Source organism: Leuresthes tenuis, unplaced genomic scaffold (genome assembly GCF_036924035.1).
Source record: "Leuresthes tenuis unplaced genomic scaffold, fLeuTen1.0.hap1 SCAF_9, whole genome shotgun sequence".
NCBI lineage: Eukaryota > Metazoa > Chordata > Actinopteri > Atheriniformes > Atherinopsidae > Leuresthes > Leuresthes tenuis.
The window spans coordinates 18,193,465-18,220,755 of NW_027325363.1; the positions used below are offsets into that span (position 1 = coordinate 18,193,465).

General features: G+C 42.8%; 1 protein-coding gene across 1 annotated transcript; it reads right to left on the minus strand.

The window, feature by feature from the left end:
- Positions 1-16,383: 16,383 nt before the first annotated feature.
- fzd9b (frizzled class receptor 9b) lies at positions 16,384-19,102 on the minus strand. Its single transcript, XM_072392638.1, has one exon. The coding sequence runs from the start codon at positions 18,546-18,548 to the stop codon at positions 16,791-16,793; it is 1,758 nt and encodes a 585-aa protein (XP_072248739.1). The 5' UTR covers positions 18,549-19,102; the 3' UTR covers positions 16,384-16,790.
- Positions 19,103-27,291: the final 8,189 nt, after the last annotated feature.

Genomic DNA, 27,291 nt, shown 5'->3' on the forward strand with positions numbered 1-27,291 from the left:
GTGTGTGAAAGCCAACTGATATGACCGCAGCCATGACGTGCCCTAAATTTCTCCTTCCCCTTTGCTTTAAGAGCAAGTACAAATGATTATTAATGCATTATTCACAAAAACAGAGCCTTCTCTCCCAATTTTTCTCCACTGATGTGCGTTCTCTCCCTTTGATGATAAAACCAAACTAAAAGGGGAGAAAAGTGAGGGAGTGCAGAGACGGAGGAGTTCAGAGGATGATTTTTCTCTTGGGAACACAGAGCTCTGATCCCAGAGGGAATCCTGTTCTTCTCTGAGACAGTTTGAATCTTCCTGTAGACTGGGCTCCAAACAGCACCATTTACATATCACTCATAAATCCTCTCTGCCATGACTGCAACCAGAAACATCAGTGCCACAAACAGGTAAAAGCTCGGTATTCCTGCACGTCTTTCTTCTTTATCAATGATATTCCACTTCACATGAGGACATAAATCTGACAATTTTTGAAAACGACCATAGAGAATGACCTCAGAATCACCCATGGTTCTTTGAACATGGGGATCCAGATAGGCAGCGGCAACAATTGGATGAGTGTGCTGAAGGGAAGATGAAAGGCAGTCAAACTTGTAGACGAAATAAGTGGGCTGAAGTCTTTCATGATTCACACTGAGGCTTCATCTTACGGCTCAGTCAAGCAAGTGATCTCAAATGTTGAATAGGCTTATGTATATTGCTGGATTCTTTGCAAAGCTTAGCAGTGGATGATACAAAGCAGAGTCAATCATCTATCTTGCACAAAATTAGAACCTAAAAAACTAGTTCTCCACCTTTGCTTTTGCTTAATCGGCCACACTGGAACAAAATCACTCCTGCGTGCACATGCTTAGAAAGACTCAAATTAAGCCAGGCATTTTAAACATGCTCCGAAGTTCCATCTTTTTATAAGAATGGTGAAGTGTAAGTGTACACTAATACAGCTGAATTCCCAATAAAACCTCATGCACATATTTTTCAGGTATTTTTTGTCAGATGGCTACAAAAATCACAAATTGTGACTGAAAATCAACGCATTAAGACTAAATCCCTATTCATGTACCTTAAAGGTGACGTGTGGTGGCTGGTCAACATTAAAAAGCCTGCGGGGTCAAATCTCAATACACTGAAAATGAATTAAAAGCCTGGGAAAGCGTGAGCATTTACCATCTTTAAAATCTTTGCAAAACTAATGACCAACGCTGAGCTATCCAGCAAGTCTGACACAATTCCTGGCGGGCTCAGATGATCAGTGGTTGGATCCATTCAGCCAGCGGGCACCCTGCACTGCAACACAGACGTTCTTGAGTTAAGAAATATAGTGACTGACCCCTGAAACGTCACCGATGGCACAATGATTAAAAACGAGTTTCCATAACCCTCTGCAGTTCTTACATTGAACCGAGCCTTGCTCTGTCTGACGCAGGCCATCTTGGACCATTCACTGAATGACTGTATAGTTGTACAGATAATCTATTTACAGCACAAGCCGTCCAACGTGGGTGTTCTTCCACTGGTTTCACCAGAACAAGTTCCTCGTTTTTCTTTTGTAGTTCCCCGACATTGTTGCATCTCGTCCATGCATCATCTATGATTACGACTGATTTAAAGAAACACAAACATTTCAACAGAATTCTCAGGGCGCCTAACGTAGAGAGAAACCCGACAATTCTGTTGAGCACTGGGGAGAAAATAATTCCCTTAGACCTCCTTCCATCAGACTCAGGGAGAGTGGCTGCATCAACCGGCTCAGATAAGAGAGAAAACAAGAGAAACAGAAAACAATAAACACTGAGCAGACGGGTCGGGCCACAGATCAAAAACACGCAGCTTCAGATAGAAAAGCACAAACTATGGGAGACAGAAAAAAAAATGGCATACAAATGGCATACAAATGCATGAGATTGGAAGGGAGGGGAGTAAAAGGGGAAATGAGAGCATCATGGGATGCCCCCTGACAACTTACAGCAGGATAGAAGAGGATTCACCTGTAATGCTGATCAAAAGTAAACCAAGTTCAAGTGTTTTTATCTTGAATATCACATTAACAAAATTACAACTGGCAGTTATTAACGAAAATCAGATGGATGAGATAGCTATGGGTGAGATTTGACACGCAACAAAGATCCAAGCCAGGGAAGATAAGATATCTGCTAAATGAGATTTCAAATGATACTTTCAAGTCTTTGATAAAAAAGAACTTCTGTCTCCTCCTCCTCAGCAAAGACTCTTTTTTTTTTATCCCACAGGAGAGAATTAAAGTGTATCCTGTCACACCCAATCAATTCGCATTGTTCATTAGATTTCCTGTCATTTTTCCTTCAGATTGGATCCATCTAAAGTTACATGGTGGCCTTGCTGCTGTAGCACCTTATGTTCCTGTGCAGTGTGCACATGCCCAGTCAGAGGGTTGTCTGCAGTAAATAGATTAAAGTGTGTAATGGCCCAGTGAGCGCCTCTGCGCTTCACCATACACGGGTGACTCACTTAAAAAAAAAAAAGAAGTAACAAAAAATGCAGCAGCTGTGTAGGCTCACTTAAGTCCAGATTTTTGGTTTGGTAAGAAACTAACCGGAGGTTGTTGTGTACATGTAGCCCAGACTGCATGTACAGTGTGATTGTGTTTTTATGCAGTGCACAACCATTAGTAAAGTGAATAAATATGCATCAAAATATGTATCAATAAACATAGAAAATGTGTAAATGTGTACGCTCTGTGTGTGTGTGTGTGTGTGTGTATCAAGGTGTGTAAGTGAACCAAGTGTGGCTTAAGCAGTCACAGGGCTGCTGACGGCTCCATAAAGGGGCCTTTGAATGTCCTGGCTCCGGTAAATTTGTAGCAGATGTGAGGGAAAGAATATCCACCCAGGTTGAGTGGCCCTTCACTGCGAAGGCGACAGGAGTCCAATCCAGGGGAGGCAGACAGGAGCCAGGAGACACACTCTCACACACACACACACACATGTTGGGTGAACTCCAGTCAGCCAGGAGGGAACTGTGCATGGCACTAAGCAGGAGACAGGAGGTTTTACTTTGAACCACTTTGGCTTTTAAGTAGAAAATAATTCTTACTTCGAGGCTGATTTTTGAGTTCACTGCGTTGCTCTCTGGGCGGATTTTTCATTCAAGTGTGTGAGTTCAGGCCAGGTGCGGGCTTTGAGGATGGCCCTTCATGAACTGGATCAAGCCTCCTTGTTCCGTCTGGATCCAGAGAGTCTGGAGCGCTCAGAGGCCAGGCTTTATGCCACCTTTCCTGGCTTTTACTGACGCCAGAGGGGGGTTGGGAAAGAGACTGGCGCCTCACCACCAATTAACATCCCCTCACACTGAGAGCACAACCAGGTAACACATGATAGGCCTGAATCTTTTTTAGCAAAGAGCTGGACAGACAGTCAGGTGAAGTGACACTGGACATCTGTCAGTGATACAACCCGAGGCAAGTGCTTTTTCAAACGCTGAGTGCCACCGGTGGGTCACAGAAAGAAATCAAGACATGGGATCTTGAGTGGGAGGGTCTGAACAAAGGATAATTATGCAGTTTTACAATAAAACACTCAATAGCAAATATAAAGGATGGAGAGGAAAGTAATTTTGTAAAGATCACCGTACCAAGAAATAGCCTTGCATGAAAATAAAACAACCTTATAATATCACAATTTATTACTACACCTTATATTTTTCACAAATAGATCTAACTTAAAGGCTGAGTGATCTATTTAAGTGATGTGAGCTCTCTTCAAAGACAATGGGCCCTAAAAGGTGCAAATACAAATTTATTCTAACGTATAAAAACTGTAGATGGTATCAAATATGCATCAAGATTTCACCTGAAAACCTACATTTGCATTTAATTTAAATGAAACTGGACCAATGTGAAAATAAAATGAATACATTTAAAGAAAGCTCCCTACTGCGCGTCAGCAAAAACCAACATCGGCTTAATTTAAAAGTCGTCTGGAACATTTATCACATGGGGCCACTGAAGCTCATTCACACAGTTTCTCCCTCCTACAGGCAATTACAACTGATAGAAGGCAGGTTTAGCTTTATTACCTGCGTTGCTATAAACAAGGTGTATGTACAATGAGCTTTTTTTAGTTTAGCGTGAAGGGGGAGTCAGTGGGCCAGCTCATAAATGAGGCCCTAGCTTTTTGTATCCGGAGGCGATTGGTAAACACAACACGAGCTCAGTCTCACTCGTAAACCGCTGCTTCGACTGTGACCACAATGCAAAAGCTGCTGAAGTGTCAGGATTTACATTAATGAAAAAAGTATATGCTTTTACTGCCTTTCCAAAAGAGAGTACCACATGATGAAGGCAGGTCTTTAAACAGGAAGCGTGTTGGGAATTAGCCCAAGTTTTCTTTGTTCCTGGTCTTGGATAGAGAAGGTTGTTGTCGCTCATGTTGACAGAGGAGTTCTTGCATGCAAAGGAGCTTCTGGCAATCAGACTCCAGAGAGCGAACAGATTTCTTTGTAAGCAATACGCCCTTCTTTACGCATAAGGACACTTTGTCTGTAACTCAGGCTGACTGCAACTGAAAACAAACAGCACGAGCGGAAATTTCACACCCTGTGCGCCTCCTGAGAAGATAAATCAGTCTAATCTCTCCTCTTTTCACTCGTTTTCTTCATTTTGATTGCATCCGCCAGTCTCTTATTCTTCGCTGTTCTCTCCTCCAGCCAACCTCAGGTGAAGTTCGGGTCAAAGGTGAAGCTGGCCTGGCCGGCAGGCATTGCTTCAGCTTTTAATTAAGACCTCACACCTAAATAAATGTAGCTGAGTATCACACCCACTCATATCGCACTATGAGAAGAGCTCACCAGAGCCAGATGTTTGTCTTGGTGAGGATAAATATCTAAGTGGCAGCTTTCTCTGTAAGGGAATCTGCTCCCTCTGTCGTTTTGTCGGATTAGCTGGGGTAAGGAAAACATGAGGATCGTGTTCCGTGCGTTTCCCACTCGCAGGCTATTCAGCGTAAACACCATGAGCTCTTGGTTTCCTTCACATCCGCCTCCTCAGCTCCTCCGCCACTCTTCCTCTGCTGCTGGGGTCCCAGCTCGGGGTTTGTTTTAGTAGCAACCCCCCTGAAGAGTGTTTGGTTGTGTTGTGTGTCACGCTGGGTGAGTGTTTGATTATGTAGAGTGTTACACGGTGTGGGTGTGCATGAGCAGACAGGCGGGGGATGCTAATCCTTCTCTGCTTTGTCCTTTGCAGCACAGCGCCAGCCTTTGCAGGACACTTCACACCGAAACACTGGAGGAATTCATGAAGCCGCTGCTTTGTGAAGGGTTCCGTGGATCTCAATGTGGTGCACATTCACAAAGTGAATCATTAATTTTTACTTTGAAATGCAAGAGACATAAAGGAAACCTCAGCATAATCAGTCAGCGCGGTTACATGCGGGCCATCGGATCGGATTAATGGCTAAATTACAATAAGATTGAGTTATTCAGCTCATAGACAGCTTAATCTGACAAGAAATCGAATCGGATCGGGTTACTTGCGATTTAATTAAGACCCCGAGATAACTCGATCTGCGTGTTCTGCACTTGCTCGAGATTTTTTCCCGCCATCGTCAACCGGAGACGATATTATTGTTGTTGTCGCTGCCGTCAGAAAGAAAGAAACAACGCGATGGAGAATGCGCCGTTGTGCATCGTGTTTGTGCCATAACCAGCTCATCACAAATGTAGAGGGACGTAGCTTCATCTTGCTCTTCGTTCGCCATCTTTCTCGTCTGCCTTAGTTTTGTTGTTGTTGGTGGTGAAGACGTCAACTGGAAGTGGCTCTATTAGCGATAGCTGAAATGGGTACAGCGCTACCTATCTACTGCGTTATTGGATGCTTTGTGCCAGTGATTCGATTCATTCACCGCCACGTAACAAAGGATAATTACCCTTGTTCAGATAAGGAGCATAATCCAACTACAGCTATAATCGAGTTAATCTCATCATGTAAACCCACTGAGTCGTACTTTTGCCTTGGTTTGTATTTAGTGGCCACATATCTCCTTTTAAAGAGCGCATATTATGCCTCTTGTGTTTTTACGTTATATTCACTGTTATATAACTTTTTGTGCACATAAAGGTCTGTAGTAGAAAAAAAAATCTACACCAAAGAGAGTCTCTCCCACAAAAAATGTTGTTCCTGGATTGCTCCATCCCTTTCTTCTTTTGCACGCCTCAGCTGACCAATCAGAGCCGACTGGGCCCTTTGAAATGCTACGCTTCAGACAAAAGGTGCGGCAGCAGTGTAAAGAATAAGAATAAGAAAAATAATGTGCCTTTTTAACATGAAGACTTGAAACTTTGATTATTCTCAGATGAGCATATTATGGCTGCTTCACATTTAAATCTACCCGAGTACGGAGTGGTCGTGATGATATTTGAAATGACAGAGTCTGAGGCCGTGGTACTCGGCTGGAAAAGAGTGGATTGCCCTCTCCAGTTGGGAGTGAATTGCTCCCTCAAGTGGAGGAGTTTAAGTTCCTTGGGGTCTTGTTCATGAGTTGGGGGGAGGACAGAGTGGGAGACTGACCGGCTGATTGGATCAGCGTCTGCAGGGATGAGGACACTGTTCTGGTTTGTTGGCGAGAAGAGAGAAGTGAGCTGAAAGGCAAAGCTGTTGATTTACCAGTCGATCTAAGATCCAGACCTCACCCATGGTAGGGAGGTGTGGGTTGTGACAGAAAGAATGAGATCATCATCGTCATGAAGAAGCAAGGCAGGGGATCTGATGCTCAAACTGTTGCCCCTGCAAGCTGGTCCCAGATAAGAGGGAAAACAATGGACGGACGGACGGATGGAACAGTGAAATGAAGCGGGTTATTTGAAGTACGGGTTCTTTGGTGGTGTCTGTATTCAGCTCGTTACCAAGAATATTGATGAAAAGACAAAATACAACAATAAACTGATTCTACTAAAGAGTATTCTCAGTGTATCCAGGGTCTGCTCACTGCTCACTCTCCAGTTCATTATGTCATGAGTCGCAGGCTCCAGCTCTGTGTCTTCCTTGTTGTGTCATTTTTCCACTTCCCCGGAGTGTGCGCGTGTCTGTCTTTCCCCCTGTCTGTCTCTGAGAGTGTGAGTGTGGCCGTGGCTCAGGATTCCTCCAGTAGGTTTTCCTAGTTCAACTGCAAGCCATAAACTCAGCAACCCACAGTATATCTTCCCTGGCCTAATCACCACTCTTCGCCATATTGTTGTACTTAACAGTAGGGTAAAAGCCTAGACCAGCTAACTAGCATGTTGATCTTGAAAGGTTATCGGTTTTAGAAACCGGTCTTTTCTACGTCTAGATTTCCGACCATGCTATCCTGCCACTGGCCTGAAAACTTACCTGGCTGTTCCGTGTCGAACCTCTGATCTCACCAAACATCACCACCACATTCACCTTCAACAAAACCTCTCTGCCATCTTGTATGTCTCACCCCAGCTGGGAATAAGGACTCATAAGGAAGAAGTGTGGAAATATCATTCCATGTTGTTAATCACCCATCATTAGTGATAAATAAATCACCTCTGTAAACCTACCTCTGTTTTCAGTCTGCTTTTGGGTCCAGAATCCAGAGCCTTTTGGGATATATTATGAGTGTGGCTACTATGGTGCATGTTGTCTTGCTGCTGTAATACCACCAAATGTGTGAAATTAGTCCGAAACAAATACATAATTTTCTTCATCTTGACTAACATTTTCTAAAAACATAAGAATAGATTGATGTTATTCATATAAACAGGATATTGATAACGAGAGGGAGAAACAAACAAGCCATGATCTTGAAGTGCTGAAGTGCTGAAACATGAGCATCTTTTGAAGTATTACAGTTGTGCAATATGAGCTTTTCTCACATAATGCAAAAAAATATTTGGCACGTAACAGTTTGCAAGGGAATACAGTTTTATTTCAGGTGGGACACTTTTTATTCTAGCTATTACACAATCAGGAGCAAGACTGCCTTGTCATCAGCATTAGCCTTTAAAAGTCAAAGACATGGTCAAATATAGAGGTTTAATTACAAATTGTAACCAGCTGATAGCTGATTCTAAGATAATTCTTATTTCTGAGTGATTCTATGCAAATAAGAACATAGACATGAATTTGTGGGTAAATTTTCCACACTGGAACTTTACTCTCCTTTGGCATCCAAGTTGATGAATCCTTGTGCATGAGCCAAAAATGTTGTGTTCTTCAAGTGGATTTTTATTTGAAACAAATTTTGCACACGTGATGAGTAAGTCTTGATTCACTCTGTTTTGGAAACAGTCTGTGGCATGGAGCACCTGGCCCAGTTGGGTTCTGGTTTGGGGCTACAGACTGGCCCCACTAATAGGCACGTCAGCCCCCCCACATCCGCCTAGCACCATGTTCCACTTAATGAGGCTCTACCCTTGGCTGTAAACAAGCCCAGATGCAACCTCAAAACACACACAGGAAATGTCTTATGACCATAACAACACAAGGATCCAGCCAGCTCATGCATGATGGGGTGTGAACAGGAAGGCTGATCCGTGCAGGTTTTCTCCCTCTCTGCTTCACAAGCACTTATTATCCTGAGGGAAAGAGCTGCATGTGGTAGTGCTGCTCTAGCTCTTGCTCAGCATGCCAAATCCCCACCGTCCGCCAAGATCATCACAGACCGTTGCCTCACTCCTTTTCCACAGCCTACAGTTACAATATGTACACAAACCACACTTTATTCAGCACTGTGTTGGACCTGGCATGTCAGTTCTGACACCCCACAATAGGAACAATGTCTGCTTCTACACAAAGAGTATTTCTCCTACAACAAGGTTTTTATTTTACTTTTAGGGGGGCTGAGACCTTGACAAAAGGTCCAGTGTTAGAGTGAGTGTGGCCCCAGCTGGTTCCCTTTACTACACAGACTGGCTAATGTACAGTGATCAGCCTGAGTCAACAGCGCTGGCCGGAAAAAGGGTTTAATTGATGATAGGAAAGTTTTTGGCTAAATGTGTTTGAACTGCCCCGAAATGTCCTGTTGAATTTTCTGTCTCATCCACAGAATACAAATAATCATGGACATAGTCAGGCTGAACGTCAGCACATACTTACATAATGTGCAGAAAATACAAGGTTAATTAGCAAGTTCATTCAGCGAAACAATGAACAGAGAGCAGGAATGAAAAGCAGGTCAATGAGTAACACAGTAACTGCTTGGGTTTTTGCCTGTCTTTTGAAAAAGACAGAATTCCTTCTAGGGTAACTGATGAAATATTGCACTGATATTTGCGTTTACAAAAAGCAATCGGATTGGGTTTGCCTTTTTTCATAAAGTGGCAGACTTATTTGATTGTGTGACAGCATCCTTCTTTCACTCTTTCACCTGATCATAAGCAGGCAAAAGGTTTTGTGTTGACTGTTCTGATCAAGTACATGTATGTATGTATCAGTTGATAACACATTGAAACAATTTCTTGGTCAACATGAGATGTCTATTAATCTTTACACCTTAGACAAAAGTGCTTTGTCTATACAGTTAGATTGTGTGGAGAGATGTCACTCCTATATTTTAGAGTTATAAGTGTCATGCACCAGCTGATTAGATTAGCGTACAAAGACCAGAACCAAAAGACACAGTTCATCTTGATTTGTTCAAAAGTGACAAAAGAAAAATTGCCTTTTATTGATTATGGATATAAAGGGGTTTCACAGGATCTTAAACAGCAACTGGTCTCTAAAATCAGGTTTTTGTATCTGGATAAAGCAAAGAATGCTGCATCCAGTCTTTATAGTTAGTTAAGCCAAGCTAATTATTTTCTGACTGTAGCTTTGTTAATAGGTATACAACTAAGAGTGGGTGAATAAGTGTATTTCCCAAAATAAAACTCATTTATCTCCTTGCAGTTGTCGGCTTTCTTCGTCTTTGCAAAAGCCGAATGACTAAAAGCAGACGCAAATGAGGCACAGCATCAGAGTCAGCAGAGCTACAGTGCCGGGTTGGCAGATTGTTCATCTTCTAAAAACTTCAAGAGTCGAAACAGTCAACATGAAACACAACGAAGAGAAGAGGATAGACAAAAAGGTAGACAGGAATAAACTTCAAACCTCCAAATCAAAGAGTGTGAAATGCAACGGAGAACAGCAGATCCTCACTGAGCCCGAGGCTGGGGTGGGAGGGGAGGATCGGTTTGTTGGGGAGGAGGGATATGCCTCCTCACTGAGAACACTGAGCCCAGGGGTGAGCCTTTGATGGCAGAGCGTGACATGAGCACATTTAGGATGGGGCTGCTGCAGCACTGTGACAGCAGACTAATTTACTAGACGGACGACCTCTAGATCTGAATGGTTCTGATCCATTTAGGCGCCTTCACAGTTTGTTTCAAAATTGTGACGCACATCATTTGTCCTGGAAAGCTACGCTCCTTTGTTCCCCAACATTTGCAAAAGGGAACCGATTTGGATGTTGACTCTAACCTGCTGGAGGAATTGTGTGATCCTTTTATCCATTTATTCAGCCAATGGCACAATCAAACCACCGGGATTTAAAGATGTTCAGGAGGGCCGGAGCTGGTTTCAGGACTGAGCTTAGACTCCCTCATCCTGCCCAGTTCCACTCCCTCTCTTTAGAGTCTCTCTGAAAGCAGCCCTTGCATCAGTCTGTGTTCTTTGTTGATGCTGTTTTCACATTTTTTTTCGTCCTTTTGTAACTCCTGCTCCCTCTCTTTTTCTCTGGGGAGAGACTCTTTGGTACGAGAGATTAGAGCGGGTGCTGCCTAGCAACTGAATAAAAATGGCAGCTACAAAAGGGGTGCTCTCACTCCCCAACGTCTGACCTATATAATCCCAAGCCTCTGATCGCGCAACATAACAACATGATGAAAGGCCTTCTGTGATTTAACCCTCAAACAAATACTTGCCATCGCTGACCCCTTTGCTCAAAGAGCAATCTCACTTGCTGCAGAACACCAAAGGCTGACTTCTGAAATCTTAACTGTGCCTAATTAGAAAGGAGGAAGAGGCTGTGAATACTATTGGAAATTAGATGAATGTATTTGAGGAGATGGCAGCAGAGTGGCAAAGGAGATTAACAGTGATCACAGCAACGCTGTGGGCTTCAGAGAGCGCGAGCGAGCGGCGGAACCTCCCTCTGTTCACTGATTCATCTCTCCTCCAGCCACAGGCAGACAGAGCACAGGAATGAGTACAGAGAGATGAGGAAGCTTTACTTCTCTGTCGTCTGCTTATTGATCAAAGGACAAGAAAAAAAACCCCTGAAAAACAAAAAAAGAAACACACAAAAAGCTGTAAACATTTCTGGAAACTTTCACTTCCTGCACAGTGCTCGTTATATAATCTCCCTGCCCTTTACTTCTACTTTTTCTTCTTCTGTTTTTAGGTGTACACTTTGACGTTACAATATTCAGTTTGTGTGCTTAGCAGGAACATGATTTACAGACTGCAAATGCAACCTTTAAAAAAAAAACTAAAACAAACTAAACTGTCAGTTTACCAGTAGTAATGTTCTGCTTAATCCAATTCACTGTCATGGGGGTGCTTGAGCCTATTCCAGCTGTCATCGGGTGAGAGGTGGGGTACACTCTGGACGGGTTTCCAGTCCATCACAGGGCCAACCCAGAGACAAACAACCACTGACATTCAAACTCACTCCTAGGGTAAATTTAGAATGACCGATTAACCTAACATGCGTGTTTGGAGGTTGGAGGAAACCGGAGTACCCAAAGAGAACCCACACATGGGGAACATGCAAACTCCACACAGAAAAGGCCCCAGCTGGGATCCAAACCAGGAATCCTTTGAGGCGATGGTGCTAACTGGCATGCTACCATGCAGCCTCCAGAGTCTTTCCATCAGAAAAAAAAAACACTCGCATGGACAATATCATGTCATGTAATACACGTGAGAATGCTCAACTCTGCAGGTGAGCCTGTGGACATTTCCCAGAGTTTGTATGTGAACATGAATTGAATAGAAGTCACTTTCTTTCAAGCATTTCATGATAATTAGAGGAACACAAATAACTTGCATTGGTTTTGATATGGACATTTATGCATTATATTTGTTCAGCCTTTGACTGAGATTTAAAGGAGACATGGCAAAAAATGGTGTAGTATGGGTGGAGTGAGTCAAAGCGCTGCTCACTACACCCCACACTTCTACCAGGTGTGCCTTGTTTGAGATCAGTAGTACAACTTTCATTATTATCGTGCACATGTAAAGATGGACACAAATTGCACGCAGTAACAACCAAACAGTATTCTACCATAAGGTTCAACTGTATGCGAGAGCACACAGTAAACAGACTAACGGCTCTCATTAGCACACACAAAAAATGAGCTCACACTACCAAACACCAGACTGATGGAAAAGTATTTAAACAGTAATTGCATTTCTGAAAATATAAGTTTTTTTCAGGTAATTTCAGCAACACAATGCTATGGAAAAAAAATCACAAATAAAAAAAAATTCAGCTATAAATCATCAAGACGCTTAAGATCAAACTCTCTTTTTGACATTTTTCATACATTTTTAAGATATCTAAGAAACAGAAACTGTACTGGTGATAGTTGGAGTTAATAGGAGATGGATAAATGTGCTACTGTAAAAACAACTTTGAGCATTGTCTCTGCACTTTACTAAAGAAAATCTAAGCCACAGAACTAGCCTCCGTACTCTAAGACAGACTTTTAATCTCTCAGCCTAACTGCTTTGATGTAATTGATTTGATGAATACTGCAGACAAATTTCCGCTGTTGTATCTTTTCAGCCTCTTGACACAGTAACCTGACTTCAACACAAAGTCACTGTGAAGCTGAAAATTCAGTGTCTTCAGTTCAGGAGAGAATTCCACTTATACTGAAGGTCAGCGTGTAAATGGAAATGTCACATAATGATATGAGGCTAGATACATGTGCAGTTGTGCGTGTTTCATTTTGTGTGTGTGTTTTGCCCTGACAGGCGAGACATCAGTGGTGTATTGGCTGTCTGACTGGGGTCTGCTTGTGAGGAGTGGTGAGCTGTGTGAACTCTGGTGCTCTGTGACTGGAGCATTTTCATGGAAAGCATCTCTTTGGGGGCCTGCAGGTTTTCAATACGCTCATTTACACATCAAAACAGCCCAGGAAAGGGATAGTGCTCAAGGGGGGTGAGGGACTGCAGAAGGAGGGAGGGCAGGGTAATGAAGGATGCTTTATTTTCTCTTTTTTACCCTCAGGGGTGGGCAGGGGTTTAAGTCTGTGAGGGAGGCGCATTGATGCCATAATGATCGCCTTTAATCAGACCCATGACCAGATGGAGGGATTTCTCCTCAGCAGACAAAAACATGGTGTCAGCAGCTGAAGCGGGATAACCGCTCAGGTGTTTTCACGCCTTTTTATCAAAATCAAATTGTACAAATCCTGCATAAACACACCAGTTTTATGTTGCTTGAGAATCAATAAATACATTTAAGACTAAGAATGAAAACAATTAAATATTTCTGAGAACCCTTTAAGGAAAAATGTTGCCTTTTCTGGGAGTAGTCTCACTTTTGGCCCAGACAAAGTTGCTGCTCAGTGACTCTGACACTATTTAACCTCCTGAGCCAGAGGAGAAGAAAAACAGCTCAGAGTCTGAGCCAAACTAAATCTTTCGAGCGAGACCGAGCTTACTTACTCCTGAAATTGGACATTACTGGAGATGGGGTGGGGTCTTCTTGAAAACAAACTTGGTGTTGATTGGCTGGCACTACTCCAGCGCTTCAGACCTCAGGTGTGTGTGTGTGTGTGTGTGTGTGTGACAGGAAGGTGTTCCCGGCAGCCACATCTCAGGCGCCAAAAGAACCACAGCTCAAACAACTCTGTTTTTGGAATGAACCTTTCTTTCTTGCCTCTATCTGAAGCTCTGTGCCGTGTTATTTATTTCTTCTGTGAAAGAAAAAAAAAGAGCTAAAAATAGCTTTGAGTGACCTGGAAACGCAGCGATAGAATTCATATTTGAGGAAAAAGAAACAGAGCAAAGACATCCTCTTGCTGCTGTAACAAGTAATTTCTGATGACTTGAAAACCCCTTCTTCGTCCTACTCAGCAATACATGGAAAAATATACAGACAGAAAATTCAAAGAGAAATGCTGAGATGGAGAAAAGTTTAATCAAAACACTGCAGCAGAAGAAGACAAACTTACCCTCTGTGCTACCCCCGTGTCTTTAACCATCTGCAGCTACCTCCTTCCTATCTAATCAGCGCAACTCAACGCAGATGGGACAAGCTGGTTTGTGTCTCACACAGCAAGTGTTTGGCCTCTTTGGGTCATGTCACTGGAGTGTAAACTGGGGAGGAAGCACGCGCCCCCGTTCAGGCGCCTGTGAACTGGAACATGTGGCTGAAACACCACCAGCCGAGGCTCTAGCTGCCAGTCTGCTCCAAGCTAAACACCCCGCTTTTTTTTTAATGGTTAAATGTGATCCACACAGTGTCAGAGTCCAGGACAAGCTGTCCTGGCTCAGTACTGAAAAGAAAGAGGAGGAGGTTGTTGGTACTTAACCCACATCTAGTTCTGAAGAATGAAGGAATAAGTACTGGCATTGCAGATCTACACAACATTGCACTGAGGGGATATGTGGTAAATTCACTACAGACACATGAAGCACCCAGTGATGGAAAGTAACCAAGTACATTTACTCAAGTGCTGAAGTTAAGTATAGTTTAGTAGTTAAGTGGACTACAACTGAGTATTTTAGAGAGAAATATTACATTATATGCTCTATTTTACACTATTTTACAGCTTTAGCAGCTTGAGATGACGCTTTCACACAGTGGAATATAAAACAAGTGTTTAAATTTCAACACATTGCTAAGGATTAAACCAGTAGCTTAGAAGGTTTTGGGCTTCTCACATCCAAGTAAAAGCTATATGTAATTGGTGTCACATTTCAGATCTTTACGAGTTAACAGAAAAGGTATTGTTTACTATAAGAGATATCATCTAAAGTTCATATTATAAGTCTGACCTTCCAAATCAGCTCTTTAACTGTTCTGTAGCTGCACTTTAACTTGAGCAGGGGCTTTTATGCAGGACTTTTAAATGAGTGCTTACAGGATCTGAATCACCGCTGAAAGCATTTTTGAGTCAACCTGGCATGTGCTGTAAACCAATTTGAACGTGTACGGAACAAGCTGCAGAACATCTTACTTTAGTCAGAGAGGTGGAAAAATGAAAGCAAAACAACTTGTAACCTCTGCAGATGTCATCGAGCACACGCCTGCTTCACCCCGGCTGACACTCCGCTAATGTAATAAAAACAAGCTCCTGGTCCTCGCAATTTTTCCAAACTCTCACCCCCAGCAGAACATGGGGGTGGTGACACAGGCACACACAGGCATAATAAACAGTCGTCAAACACTCGTGTCCGCAGTGTTTTGGCGTTAAACGACATGCTGTGTGAGGCTGCAATTTGCGTTGGCACTTAACTGTCGAAGCCTCGTAATGTAAAAGCTATTTATTTTCACTTTTTTATGGACCATCTGAGAACATGGTGGCTCTTGTGCATTATAAAATTGACTTTATTACTGAAAAGTTAGTTGCAGGAACCAACTTTGAGCATTCATTTGATGAAAATAATGTTTTGCATTTTTCTTTTCTGAATCAGTGATTATTTAAACCTGGTGGCAGTTTCTGAAGGCTTACATTGTTTTAGCCAAACAGTATTACCTTATGCAGCGGAATCCCCTCAGTTTGTATCAGATATTCCTGGAGCCACGAACCACACATAGGCATTGAGTTAATTACCCACCTACTCAATGAGCTACTCCAGTTTTGAGTGGCTGCGCTAAACTTAAATCTGTCAGGGAAACCATGCAATGAGGGTGAAATCCTCTTCAGATTTGTGCGCTCAGATCAGAATGTAGCGTGTTTGCATGAGGATCAAATGGAGCAGCGAGAGGGCAACAACACTGCTTCTGTGGAAGGATTAAAACAGCCATTAATTAAATATATTCCTCTGCAAACTGCTGCTGCATTTTTAAGCTGATGACGCAAACGTTAATGCCTGCCACGGTTTGTCACTCCATTCATCAGCGATTCTCTTTGAGGATTATTGTCGAGGACGCCTCTGGGATGTACTTGGAAGACAACACATGGGCTGGGAGTCTAAGTCTCAGGGGAAGGATGGCAGGAAAATCAGCGAAAATAGTGAAATGATTGATCGCGGTTTTGTTTTAAACCTCAAACTGTTTAAGATTGTTATGATGCACAAGTAGTCGCTGTGAAGCACAAGACATTTTAACACGAATTCAACACATTTATTGTCTTCCAAAAGGCCAGAACCAGAGTTTCTTTCTTTTTTTTTTAATAAAAGGCACTTCATTTCCCCTTGAACTTTGATAAATTTATCCAAACAACAAAACTCAGTAAGAGCCAAGGTGGACTTTAAATTAAATATATTTACAATAAATAAAACATTTGTACAGATTTATACAGTTAATCATGCCATTTTCAAGGAGAGGAATACACTAATATTTCCCAACATCCTCCCATAACAGTCTTTAGTTTTTCTATCTTTTCTTTTTTTTTTTTGCTTTGCAACGGGGCATGTCTACCGCACAGAACGCTACGAACAGAAAAGTATGGGTAACAATACTGAACATTTCCCTTTATGCACAGAATACTGTTTATAGATAGTTTCTCGTAGTGACAGCTGTACCTGTGAGTCCCTTGGCAGCAGCAGAGAAGTAACTGACAGTTCAATTCAACCACTCATCTTCTTATAAAGTCTTTTAGCAGCTCCTTACACAGGGCGTAAGAGTGTGTGTGAGTGCGTGTGCTCCCTCTCAGACGTGTGTGGGGTTGTCTGAGTGCAGGTCAGTCTTGGCCATGTGCAGAACCACAGCAGGAGATTTGTAGTGGCAGTGCGTGCTGCCGCAGCTGACGCCGCTGCAGGGTTTCCTACTACTAGTCCTGTCCGCCAGCTTCCTGCTGCACAGGCCCTGCCAGGTCTGCAGGGTCTTGGAGCTCCACACCCACACCCCGCTGGTGATGCCGACCACCAGCGACATGAAGATCTTTAGCATGAAGACGGCCACGGTGGGCACGGACGTCTGCAGCGAGCAGTCGCTGGTGTGGCCGTTGAAAGAGCCACACTTCATCTGCAGCCCCCTCAGCTTCCAGTAGTCCATGTTGAGCCTCTCGTAGAAGTAGCACACGATGACGCATGTGGCGGGCACCGTGTAGAGGATGGAGTAGATGCCGATTTTCACCATGAGCTTCTCCAGCTTCTCAGTGTTGGTGCCCTCTGTCTTCATCACTTTCCGGATGTGGAAGAGAGCCACGAAGCCTGTGAGGATGAAGGACGTTCCGATGATCAGGTAGCAGGACAGAGGGATGAGAACGAAGCCCGTGAGCGCCCCCGAGTCCATGCTTCCTACATAACACAGCCCAGTAAGCTCATCTCCAGCCACCTTCCTCATGGTGAGGATGATGATGGTCTTAAGAGCAGGGATGCCCCAAGCAGCCATGTGGAAGTAGTTGCTGTGGGCTTCAATAGCTTCGTGGCCCCACTTCTTCCCTGCGGCCAGGAACCAGGTGAGGGTGAGGATGACCCACCAGATAGAAGAGGCCATGCCAAAGTAGTAGAGAATGAGGAAGACTATGGTGCAGCCAGTGGACTCCAACCCTTCTTGGATGATGTACAGCTCACCGTGCTCGCGGTCGCAGGCAATGTTCTCAGCCCCCGCCACAGAGCGGATGATGAAGGCCACAGAGTAGACATTGTAGCACATGGAGAGGAAGATAATGGGGCGCTCGGGGTACTGGAAACGGTGAGGCTCCAGGAGGAAGGTCAGGACTGTGAAAGCAGTAGAGACGAAGCAGAGGATGGACCACACAGTCATCCAAATGAATGCAAAGTCTTTGTCCTGCCGGGACCAGAATACGTCCACAGCTGGGGAGCAGCGTGGAGCACAGGACTGGCTCTTCTCCACAAACTGGAACTTGTCTGGGTTCTCACAGGAGCCCATGCTGCCTGGCGAGCGGCCACTGCTGGTCCCCGGCTGTCTAGGACGAGGGGGCACCGGAAGCATGCCATCGCCTTTCTTTACCTCTGGCCTGGTTTCGTTCTCGGGGGCCTCCATGCACAGAGCGTTGGGGTCGTTCCTGGTGGGCAGCTTGGAGCAGTCCAGTGAGTCGGGCCAGGTGTAGCTGAACTTCTTCATGATGGGTGCACACCTCTCCCTGGCCTGCTCACACATGGGTCTGCAGGCGGGGATGGAGGTCGACACTTTGTCCGTGCACATGGGGGCGTAGAGGGAGCAGAGGAAGAAGCGGAGGTGCACATCACAGCCGTATGCCACCAGAGGAGCAAACTCCTGTAACTTGATGGCAGCCTCCCTCTGGTCGTCGTGGTCCATAAAGTTAGGCATCCGGGTCAGGTTGTAGCCGATCCCCTCGCACATGGGGATCACGATGGGCTCACATTTGGCCGGTCTTCCTCGCTCCAGGTCGTAGGAGCCAATCTCAAAGCTGGAGCCAGAAATCACCAGCAGACACCACAGCAAAATCCTCACCTGCAACGGGCAACCGTCCATGCTCATTGTTCAAACACAAACTGAGGTCTGTCCTTTAAAAACAGTCATGAAAAAGTCAAAAACAAGGGGTCGGACACGCAGAGATCCCCGCTATTTCCCCATGTCGACGGCAGGTCGAAATTCAGCCCGAACCGTTACAGCTCCGTTAGACAAGCTCCGAAAAGCAGCTGCACACACCGAGTGCCTTTGGGTTTAATTAACAAGTCTTCAGTTGGAAGATCAATCCCACAGATAGAAGAGATACAGGTCCGTAACTAAAACGTGACAGTCGGAAACTTCGATCAAACAACTGGAGAAAGGCAAAAAAACCCCAACAACAACAAAAAAAAAAAAAAAAAACGCGAGCCGACGTAAATCCTCAAAGCAACAAAAGGGCAGATATGAAAGCGTCTGTTTGTTTCGTTTCATGCGGCTCCTGATGGTTGTTTAGCGGAGCTCCGGCTCCTCGTCCTCCGCGTTCAGACTGGGCACTGAAGTTAGAGAGCCGCTCAGAGGGACTTCAGTCTGGGAGAGACGGACAGGAGGAGGAGGAAAAGGAGGGAGGGCACTCTGTGACGCTCACATTTCAACCCGAGCGCCACACAAGGAAAATTATCAGACAGATGCTGGAGCATGGTCAAATACCTCTGACATTTCTGCCCCGAATAGTACTGTCAGACGCTGTACTCGGGGGAGGGGGGGTGTAAATACTGTGTTACAGCCAGAGTAAGAGTAAAGATAGTATGCAGCTTTTTGCAAAATAACCATTTATTCACATGTATTGCTCAAGTGCAAACGCAATGAGAATGAACACTAACCAGCCATCCCTTCAGATTGGTATCTGGGGAGTTTGGAGGCAGGGTGAACACCTCTAACAGTTATACCAGGATGTAGTTTTTACCAGAATAAAATAGCATTGTAACAAGGTGAGCAATCCACCCACTTTTCCTATCAGTGGTTTACTCATGTGAGGACACAGAAGTCCTGCACTCACTTATTCCTGAGTATAAACAGGGCCACATTATCGAGCAAAGGGGCCCCTGGGCAAAAAAAAAAATGCACAGTGGGCCTACTTGTCTGCTTCCAGGCTCTTCTGAGAACACTGCATTTACATAGCAGCTCCGTGATATACATATAGCACTGCTTTTTTAAATCGGTGGTTCAAATGAGCAAAAAGCACATGCTCAGGATGTTGGACTGTAATCTGTGGTTGCGTTACGCTACGTTGCCACAGTTTAACACAGTGTAACGTAAGCCGTTACAGGGAAAATGTTTGAGATCTCACTCTATAACAGCAGAAGCTTATTATCTTTATTAGTATATTATGTTTATTTTGTTTTGAATGGGAAAAATGTGTCAGAACAATACTTAACCTGTTGCATAAAGAAGAGGCTGCACCCAATGGGACAAATCAGGCTCTTTGATGTAGATTAATCTTTTGCTCACATGGCAACCAACTACATGCTGCACTGTGAATTTGTTGCCTTTAGGGGCATTACCTGCTTGGTGCCATTAGTAAACCTGCCTTTAGTAAAAGTATGAAGGTATGATAATCATAATGCACTAATAATAGAATTGACAGAAAATATCTCATCATACAGCAGAATGGCTTTCGTCTTTTATATATTTCATATATATATAACAACAGCTGTAAAATTAGTGTAGTAAAAAGAAACATTTAGCTCTGTTAAAAGTGTAAAATGATATAAAATGGAAAGACTTAGAATGTTTTCTAGTTGCTGGCAGAGCCAAAGGTAACGCATACAACGTCCACCCAATGGATTCCATTAATAATCCAGTCAACATAGCTGATATGTTTTTTTTCTCTTTTATTAAATAATTATAAGAAAAATCATGATAGTGAGGCACCAACAATCCTGCCTGGATCACTAATGAGAAACCTGCCACTGAGTCAGACACCGACGAGTTTATTTTTCTCCACGGTGGGTGTAGAAAAAGACCTACTCCTGTGGTAAAATGATAGTCCCAGTGGTGTTTCACCGTTGCTGACTCAAAATGACTCTTTCACCATGTTTTCATGCAATATAATGTGAAACTTTATTGAGCCCTGCAGGTCAGTTCCCCTAAAAACAAAGCAGTCCTGCAGCTGGTGGGGATTTCACTGCCTCGGTAAGCGACACTTCAGAGGGAGCAAGTGCGTCAGGGAGGACCTTTTCGAAGGGAGGTCGTCCTAAAAACACACAAGACACCAGCATATATAGAACCCGCGAACAGGAGGATTTGATGAAAAGTGACAACAATGCACAGAATCAGTCATTATTTGCGACAAATTAGTGCAACAGCGATTGTGAGGCGCAGGCCATTGTTTCCATCTAGTGGCTGGATGGGAAGAGCCCGCAGCTCCACAGCTGTTGCACTGAGCATTTGATCTTTTCTCAAACAGGGGTGGAACTCAAGGATTTTGGCCTCTCGCCCTACATGACTGAATTGCTTGTCAACTGCATACTGTCTCTATTAGCCCCTGTGTTAAAAGTCTGTCTGCAGAAGGTAGTTTTGCACCTGTCTCGCCTGAGATTGGCCCTTTGCTCTTAACATTTCCGTCAATGTTGACAGCATACTGAGGAATAAGACACTGTGGCCTTTAACTATGAAACTGAAATTGTGGAAATATGCGTATTTGCTGTCTTGAGGGAAACACATGTCTCTACACGGAAAGACGGGGCGACCTTTCTCTGTTGTTTCATGTCGGGCTACAGAAGAAAATCGTTTCCTAAATTTTAGACTAGTGATTTAAGATAACTGCACTCCCTACTGTTTTCATCCCGGCCAGTGAAGCCTGAAAATACAGCTTCTTAAATTTTGTACTTTGTACTAGCCGACCAATTTAATGAAAAGTCTACATTTATTCTCTTTGGATGACAAATTGAGCTAGATGAAGGCCATAAAAAGGCAGCTGCATCAGTTCTGGTGTCAGGCCACCAACTTCAAATCAAGCCTGATCGAGCGGAGCAGGAATGACATTCAAGACTCTGAGATGATATCTTACTGTGCGTCAGCATTGAGCCTATTGGTGAATCAAACAAAAATGCTTTGACTGAGGTTCCATTATTGCCTATCAGCCTCTCCACTTTGACATTTTTTAAGGTAAAACTTCAAATACAGAGAGTCTTTGGAGGGGTCCAGCTGAGCCCTCAGAGTGCCTTTAGAAGGTGTCAGATTATAATCAGAGATATCTTTCTCCAAAGTAAGCAACACATATCGGGGTGCATTAGTTTCCAAGTCACAATCCAGCTAAAGTTGGGAGCGATGGTGGATCAAGATTTGAGGCGGTCTGGCTTATCATTAAGCAACTTCCAGGTCGACTCAAGTGGGAGAGAACTTTCTTTTTTAATATTTTTCTTGACAATTCAAGGTAAAAAGTTAGACATATGGTGAAATATGGTTTCTTTTTACAACCCTCAAATTGTATGAGAGAACCGCAACCAATTTCTTAAATAATCTTGTAAATTTGAAGCTGCATCATATTCTCACAGCTGGCAGTGAAACTGCAACTGTGCTGTATCAGGGATGTGACTTTCTCTCTTGTGGTTCTCTCTTGTGGCAACAAAAATGACTGACTCTAAATGAGTCATGAAACTGTCACAAAACGAGTGTTGACCTTTTTCTACAAGAAAACAAACCGTTGTTAGGAGGGTGCATCAGTGGAGGTATGCTATTGGAGTGTGCTATTTTTACTTTTCATTTCATTGTACCCTTTTTCTGAATGTTTCCCTAGGTGCAAAGACAAAGTCCACAATGCAACAATTTGTAAGTGGGGCTGGTTGGTTTTGTTCTATCAGATAAGGGCCCTGTGTTTCCAGTCTTTGGGCTAAGCTAACCTAAAGCCCTTTTTACACTCCCTCAAACACTCACAAACATCTGGCTTTTGGGGTCTTGTGGGAAAATGTTTAGTCAGCATTCAGCCCCCCGTCAAATGATTCTGCAGTTATCACAGGTGTTCATCGACTCTACCTCCAATCCGCATATTGCACATACTAATTTTCACGTGCTGTGCTTGGGACGGCAAGAGTGGGCACAGCTCATTTTTTCTTCACAAAAGTGTGCGTTTATTAGCTATAATGTCTCTCTACAGGGTGTCTGGGAACTCAATGTCATTACCTCTGTGTGGGGCTGATGTCCATGGTCCAGACACAACCGACAAACTAGACTAATTGTCTCAGAAATTCACGATTATCAGAAACCGAGAGCCAACACAGTCCATGCAATAAGGTGCAATGCTGTCCCTTCATGTGGTAAAGTAATGGTAGCAGTTGAGCTGGTCGGAAATGACGGGAGTCCCCAAAGGGTTAAACACGGAGCTACTCCCAATGGGAGAGGATTTGATTAGCTTGAAATTGCCACAAAACTAAGTACATTATTACAGTGTCTGTTTAATCCCACACAAAAAAAAAACAACATATGTGACAACCATGTTTTTAGCATCATCACAATAATCTCCTAGCCTCCAAACCTGGACTTTCTTGCCTTTTAATGTGTGACAGACCACCCCTTTGTGAAAACACAATATACTTTTAAAAAATAAAAAAAGGGATCAAATTTTGACAGTGTATTTGAATGTGTATTTTTAAAAAAAATGCCAAATTGGAATGATCTTTTTTATTTTCCCCCGGAAATTGAAAAACAGGTACAACTTCCCATGGATCTGTAGGCCAGTCCTCCTGTGTACTTGGACTGCACAGGTATAGCTGTTTGATTTAAGTTTTGTCATCTGCCCAAGTCTCAAAGGCTACATGCAGACTGTGTTGACATATGTGTGTGTATCCCATATTCTGAGACCGCATGGAGACACAAGAAGCACCTGACTTGTGCATGCCCCAAACAGGATGCTTTTTTTGGGCATTAAGTTTTCTATATTTGCCTTCCTTGCTCTTACATGCACAGATGTGCGTGTACGTTGCTGGAACTGAACTCTTAATCTCACAATTAAACTTTTCCTCTGTGTCATGTAAACTGCTGCAGGATGTAGCTCCATATTTACTGAAGTGTTATGACAAGCTATCAATCTTGTCATCTATTCTGGCAAAGCAGCAAATAATAATAAAACAAACAGTACTTAATGTTGATTCTCCTCTGTGTTCCTGGGGCAACATCTATAAAGAATAAATGGCAGTGTGCCCCTGATTAGTTTAGGAGCCACAGGGTCTGACCGCAATGCTGCTGTGTGTCCTGGGCTCTACAATAGGATACCATTGTGCCTTTTTGGAGTGTTTTTATTTCACCTAATTGTGTTATTTCATCTCGACCTGAGCTGAGAATAGGGTAAGGAGCCGGAATTTGTGCAACTGAGTATTTAATTTTTTTTTTCTGGCTTGCAGCTGATTTGTTTTTGGAAGGTCAGTGATATTTACTTTGCCATTTGGTAGAAGAAATGGATATGTGTTATTTATTCCTCCCCCTGCTCGCACTTTCCTTTTTACAATACTGCTGTATGTCAAGTCTCTGTAATAAGTAGCCTCTACAAATAACCCCCCATCTTTTATTTCATGCATTCATCAGTTGATCCGGTGGAGTGTGGGTCTTGTAATTACTACCTCATACTTATTGGTTATCATATATCAGGTACAAAGCTATAAACATCCCATGGAACAATGGGAGAGCCTTGCCACAGCCTGGCATGACATTACTATTCCAGAGACGCGGGCTGTCTGAGGTTGTTATGGGTGTAATAAGAGACACCTCACACATAAAGCAGTACATCTGGACCAGTGTACGGCTTTTGACAGAGAGTATAATAGCAAATTGTTGAAGCCTGAATCATGTCATTAGCTCTTTGTTCATACTGTGTATTGTAATATGCAGAGCGAGTGGAGTAAGCCGACACAGGAGACGAGTGAAAGTTAGCATCGGCTGGAGATGTATTTTTCTTGTTTTCCAATTCGGACTTCGGTTATGATGTCTGCTTAAGTGACAGTGCTCACTTCTTTCCAGCTCCACAGTCTGAAACGGTTATTAGCTGTAATGAGAGGACAGCGTGCACAAAATGTCTCAATTTCACTGTTATGCAATTTTATGTAGTGCTATTAGGTGACTGAGTGAATGGGCCTGATTCATCACATCGGTCCATCTGCGTTCCTCATCCGTCACTGTTTTGAAATGATATAATGTCCTTTACAGCCCGGAGGGCAGGTAGCAATAATGACGCTGCTGCCTTTCCCTCTAACTGTCACCATTACGGGAACACAAGTGTATAATTAAGCTATTTAACAGTCACAAGGTTTCAGAATGACCCAAGTGCTTTCGAAAAGGTATTTGTGCAAAAGATAAGTAGTATTCAAGATAACGACTACTAGATACTTTTGAGTGCTTTCTACACACTTGACAGAATACAATGGGCGCTTAATAATATGATCAATTAAACAATTGGTGTTGATGGTGTAACAGGTTAAAACATTTTTAATTCAGCTCAGTAGTTTTTGAATTCTTTTAACCAGCACTGATCACGACTTTTAAGCACACACAAGCTCAGAGGTTCAGGTAAGGTGTAAAGACTGAGAACGTTCACTTTTGAAAGTAGGAGGACTATTACTGCGCCGCTTTCACCAGCAATTGTAAAACAGGAGTATTTTTCCTTACATTCATTACATAATGAGATATAAATGAAAAAAATGAAAATGAACTAGCAATCTCTCACTTTAAGGTTAAGGGTTTAATGCCACCCATTCACCTCTAATGTGGCACTTTTGTCTCAGTCTAGACTGGCAATGATCATCATCATTGCATCACAAGTGAAAGTGTCATTACATGGCAAGGAGAATGGAAATGTCATCAAATTGGTGCATGTTTTTCCGTGGACCAACACACGCTCTTTACAATATGTCAGATTGTGTTAACTTTGACACGGGAGACACGGCCATGTCTGATGTGGGACTTACTATTACTTCTTTGTTTTTTTTGTTTTTTTTTGCATTTGTTGCTGTGTCAATCAGTCATTTCTTGTTCTTTTTCCAGAAATGGTTCTGTGAAAAGCTATAGTGAATACATAGTACGCTTTAAATTGTAAACATAAAGTGAAACAGAATTACTCCACAGTCACAGCTGATCCCTGAAGCTGTTTTAAACCCAACATCCACTATATACAAAACTGGTGTTCAGCACTTAAGAGCGGAATTCGTGTAACTTAAACATTGGACAGGGAAACAATGCTACCGGCTGAATTTAGCCATTATCTGCCACATTTTAGCTGCACTGCCAAATATTTTTCAAGGACAGTGGCAGCTTGTTGATAATAATGTTGGGATGAGTTGCCAGATGATGGTTCATATAAATAGGATCCATTTTCTACAGCCCCCTGTTTAGAATAAGAGGGGCCTACCCTGAGGTACACGTGCAGTGCAAATCAATGTGACTCCACCGGGGGCTATGAGTGGTATGTGCCTGGCCTGCCAAAGAGAAAGGTTGTGTTTAGATATAAGATTAACACATGTTATGTTTAGATTGCTCAAGTTTGGGTACCATGTTAAAAGTTATGTTTAGACTTAAATTTCTGATGACTGAAGTTCTGATACAAATCTGTGAGGAATGTTCTCTCAAGGCAGAACTGTCACGACGAACTGTTAATCTGCCATCTATTTGATATGATTTCTTTAATCTTTAAAAAAAATCAGAATAAGGCAATTAGAGAACTACTGCTCATACTTTGTTTGGTGAGTGCCAAACTAGCCATCAGGCAGGTATGATGCCAATGTGTTTTAGTGATGAGGAAAAAGTAGAGAAAGAAATGTAAAAGAAGAAAAGCCAGGACAACAAACCAGACATTACAAATTGCTCAGGAGCAGTGTCTTCTGTGGGATAGAATCACTCCCTTTAGAGTTCACCTAAAGGGAGTCAACTCTAGGAGTGAAGTAGCGGAAAAAGCCATAAAGCATAATATGATCTCTTTACAGTCAAGAGTAAGTCATCTTACATGGCTCTACATCTACTACAGCTGTCACAATGACCATCACCGAAGTCAGTCAGTCTTTTAAATCTTCACATGAAAACCCTTGAAATCATTACAGCTGGTCTGTTTACTCATAAGTCTGGGAAATGTCTGCAACCAACCCTTCTAAAGATGGTGACCCAGAGATTGGCTAAAAATCTCATCATCTTATGAATCAAGCAAATAGTTACTCTGACAATATGTTGATATTTTCTGAAATTCATTCTCGTAGCCACACCTGGGTTCTGCAACTGCTTCTAAAAACATCAGTCTCCTCTCTGATGATTTACAGGATTACAAAAAATAGTATTGAAGTGAAACTTTTCATTTTATTTCGATATTATGGTTTGATATAACTTTTAGCACCTATAGTAGTTTAGTAGTAACGGTTCATCCATGCAAACACAAAGTTTCTGTGATCAAACTAGATTATCTTTTACTTTGTTATCTGAGAAATAAGACAAAAAAATAACATTTAAACAGTTGCTACACATAAGCTAACTTTGCTCTGAACTGTTCCACCCTGACTTTGACCCAACTTTAAAATGGTGCCTGTGAGGAGAATGTGTTTAAGGTAACAATTCTGCAATAACACACAATATAAATACTTTTGTAAAACAGAAAAAAAGGACGTTTGAAAATGATCATATAAATAATATAATAATAATCTTTTGCTCCTGCAGCTGCAGGTTGTTTATCCAAATTTAAGAGATTTACTAAATTTACTCCCTCTGATTTAGCTTCATTTTCACTGCAAATATGTTCTGAAGTTGTGTTTTATTTGTGAAAAATAAAAAAAGGCAAGAATGAAGAGAGCTCAGTAAAGGAGGA

Coding starts and splice junctions, on each gene's coding strand:
- fzd9b (XM_072392638.1), bottom strand. CDS start 18,548: ATGAGCATGGACGGTTGCCCGTTGCAGGTGAGGATTTTGCTGTGGTGT.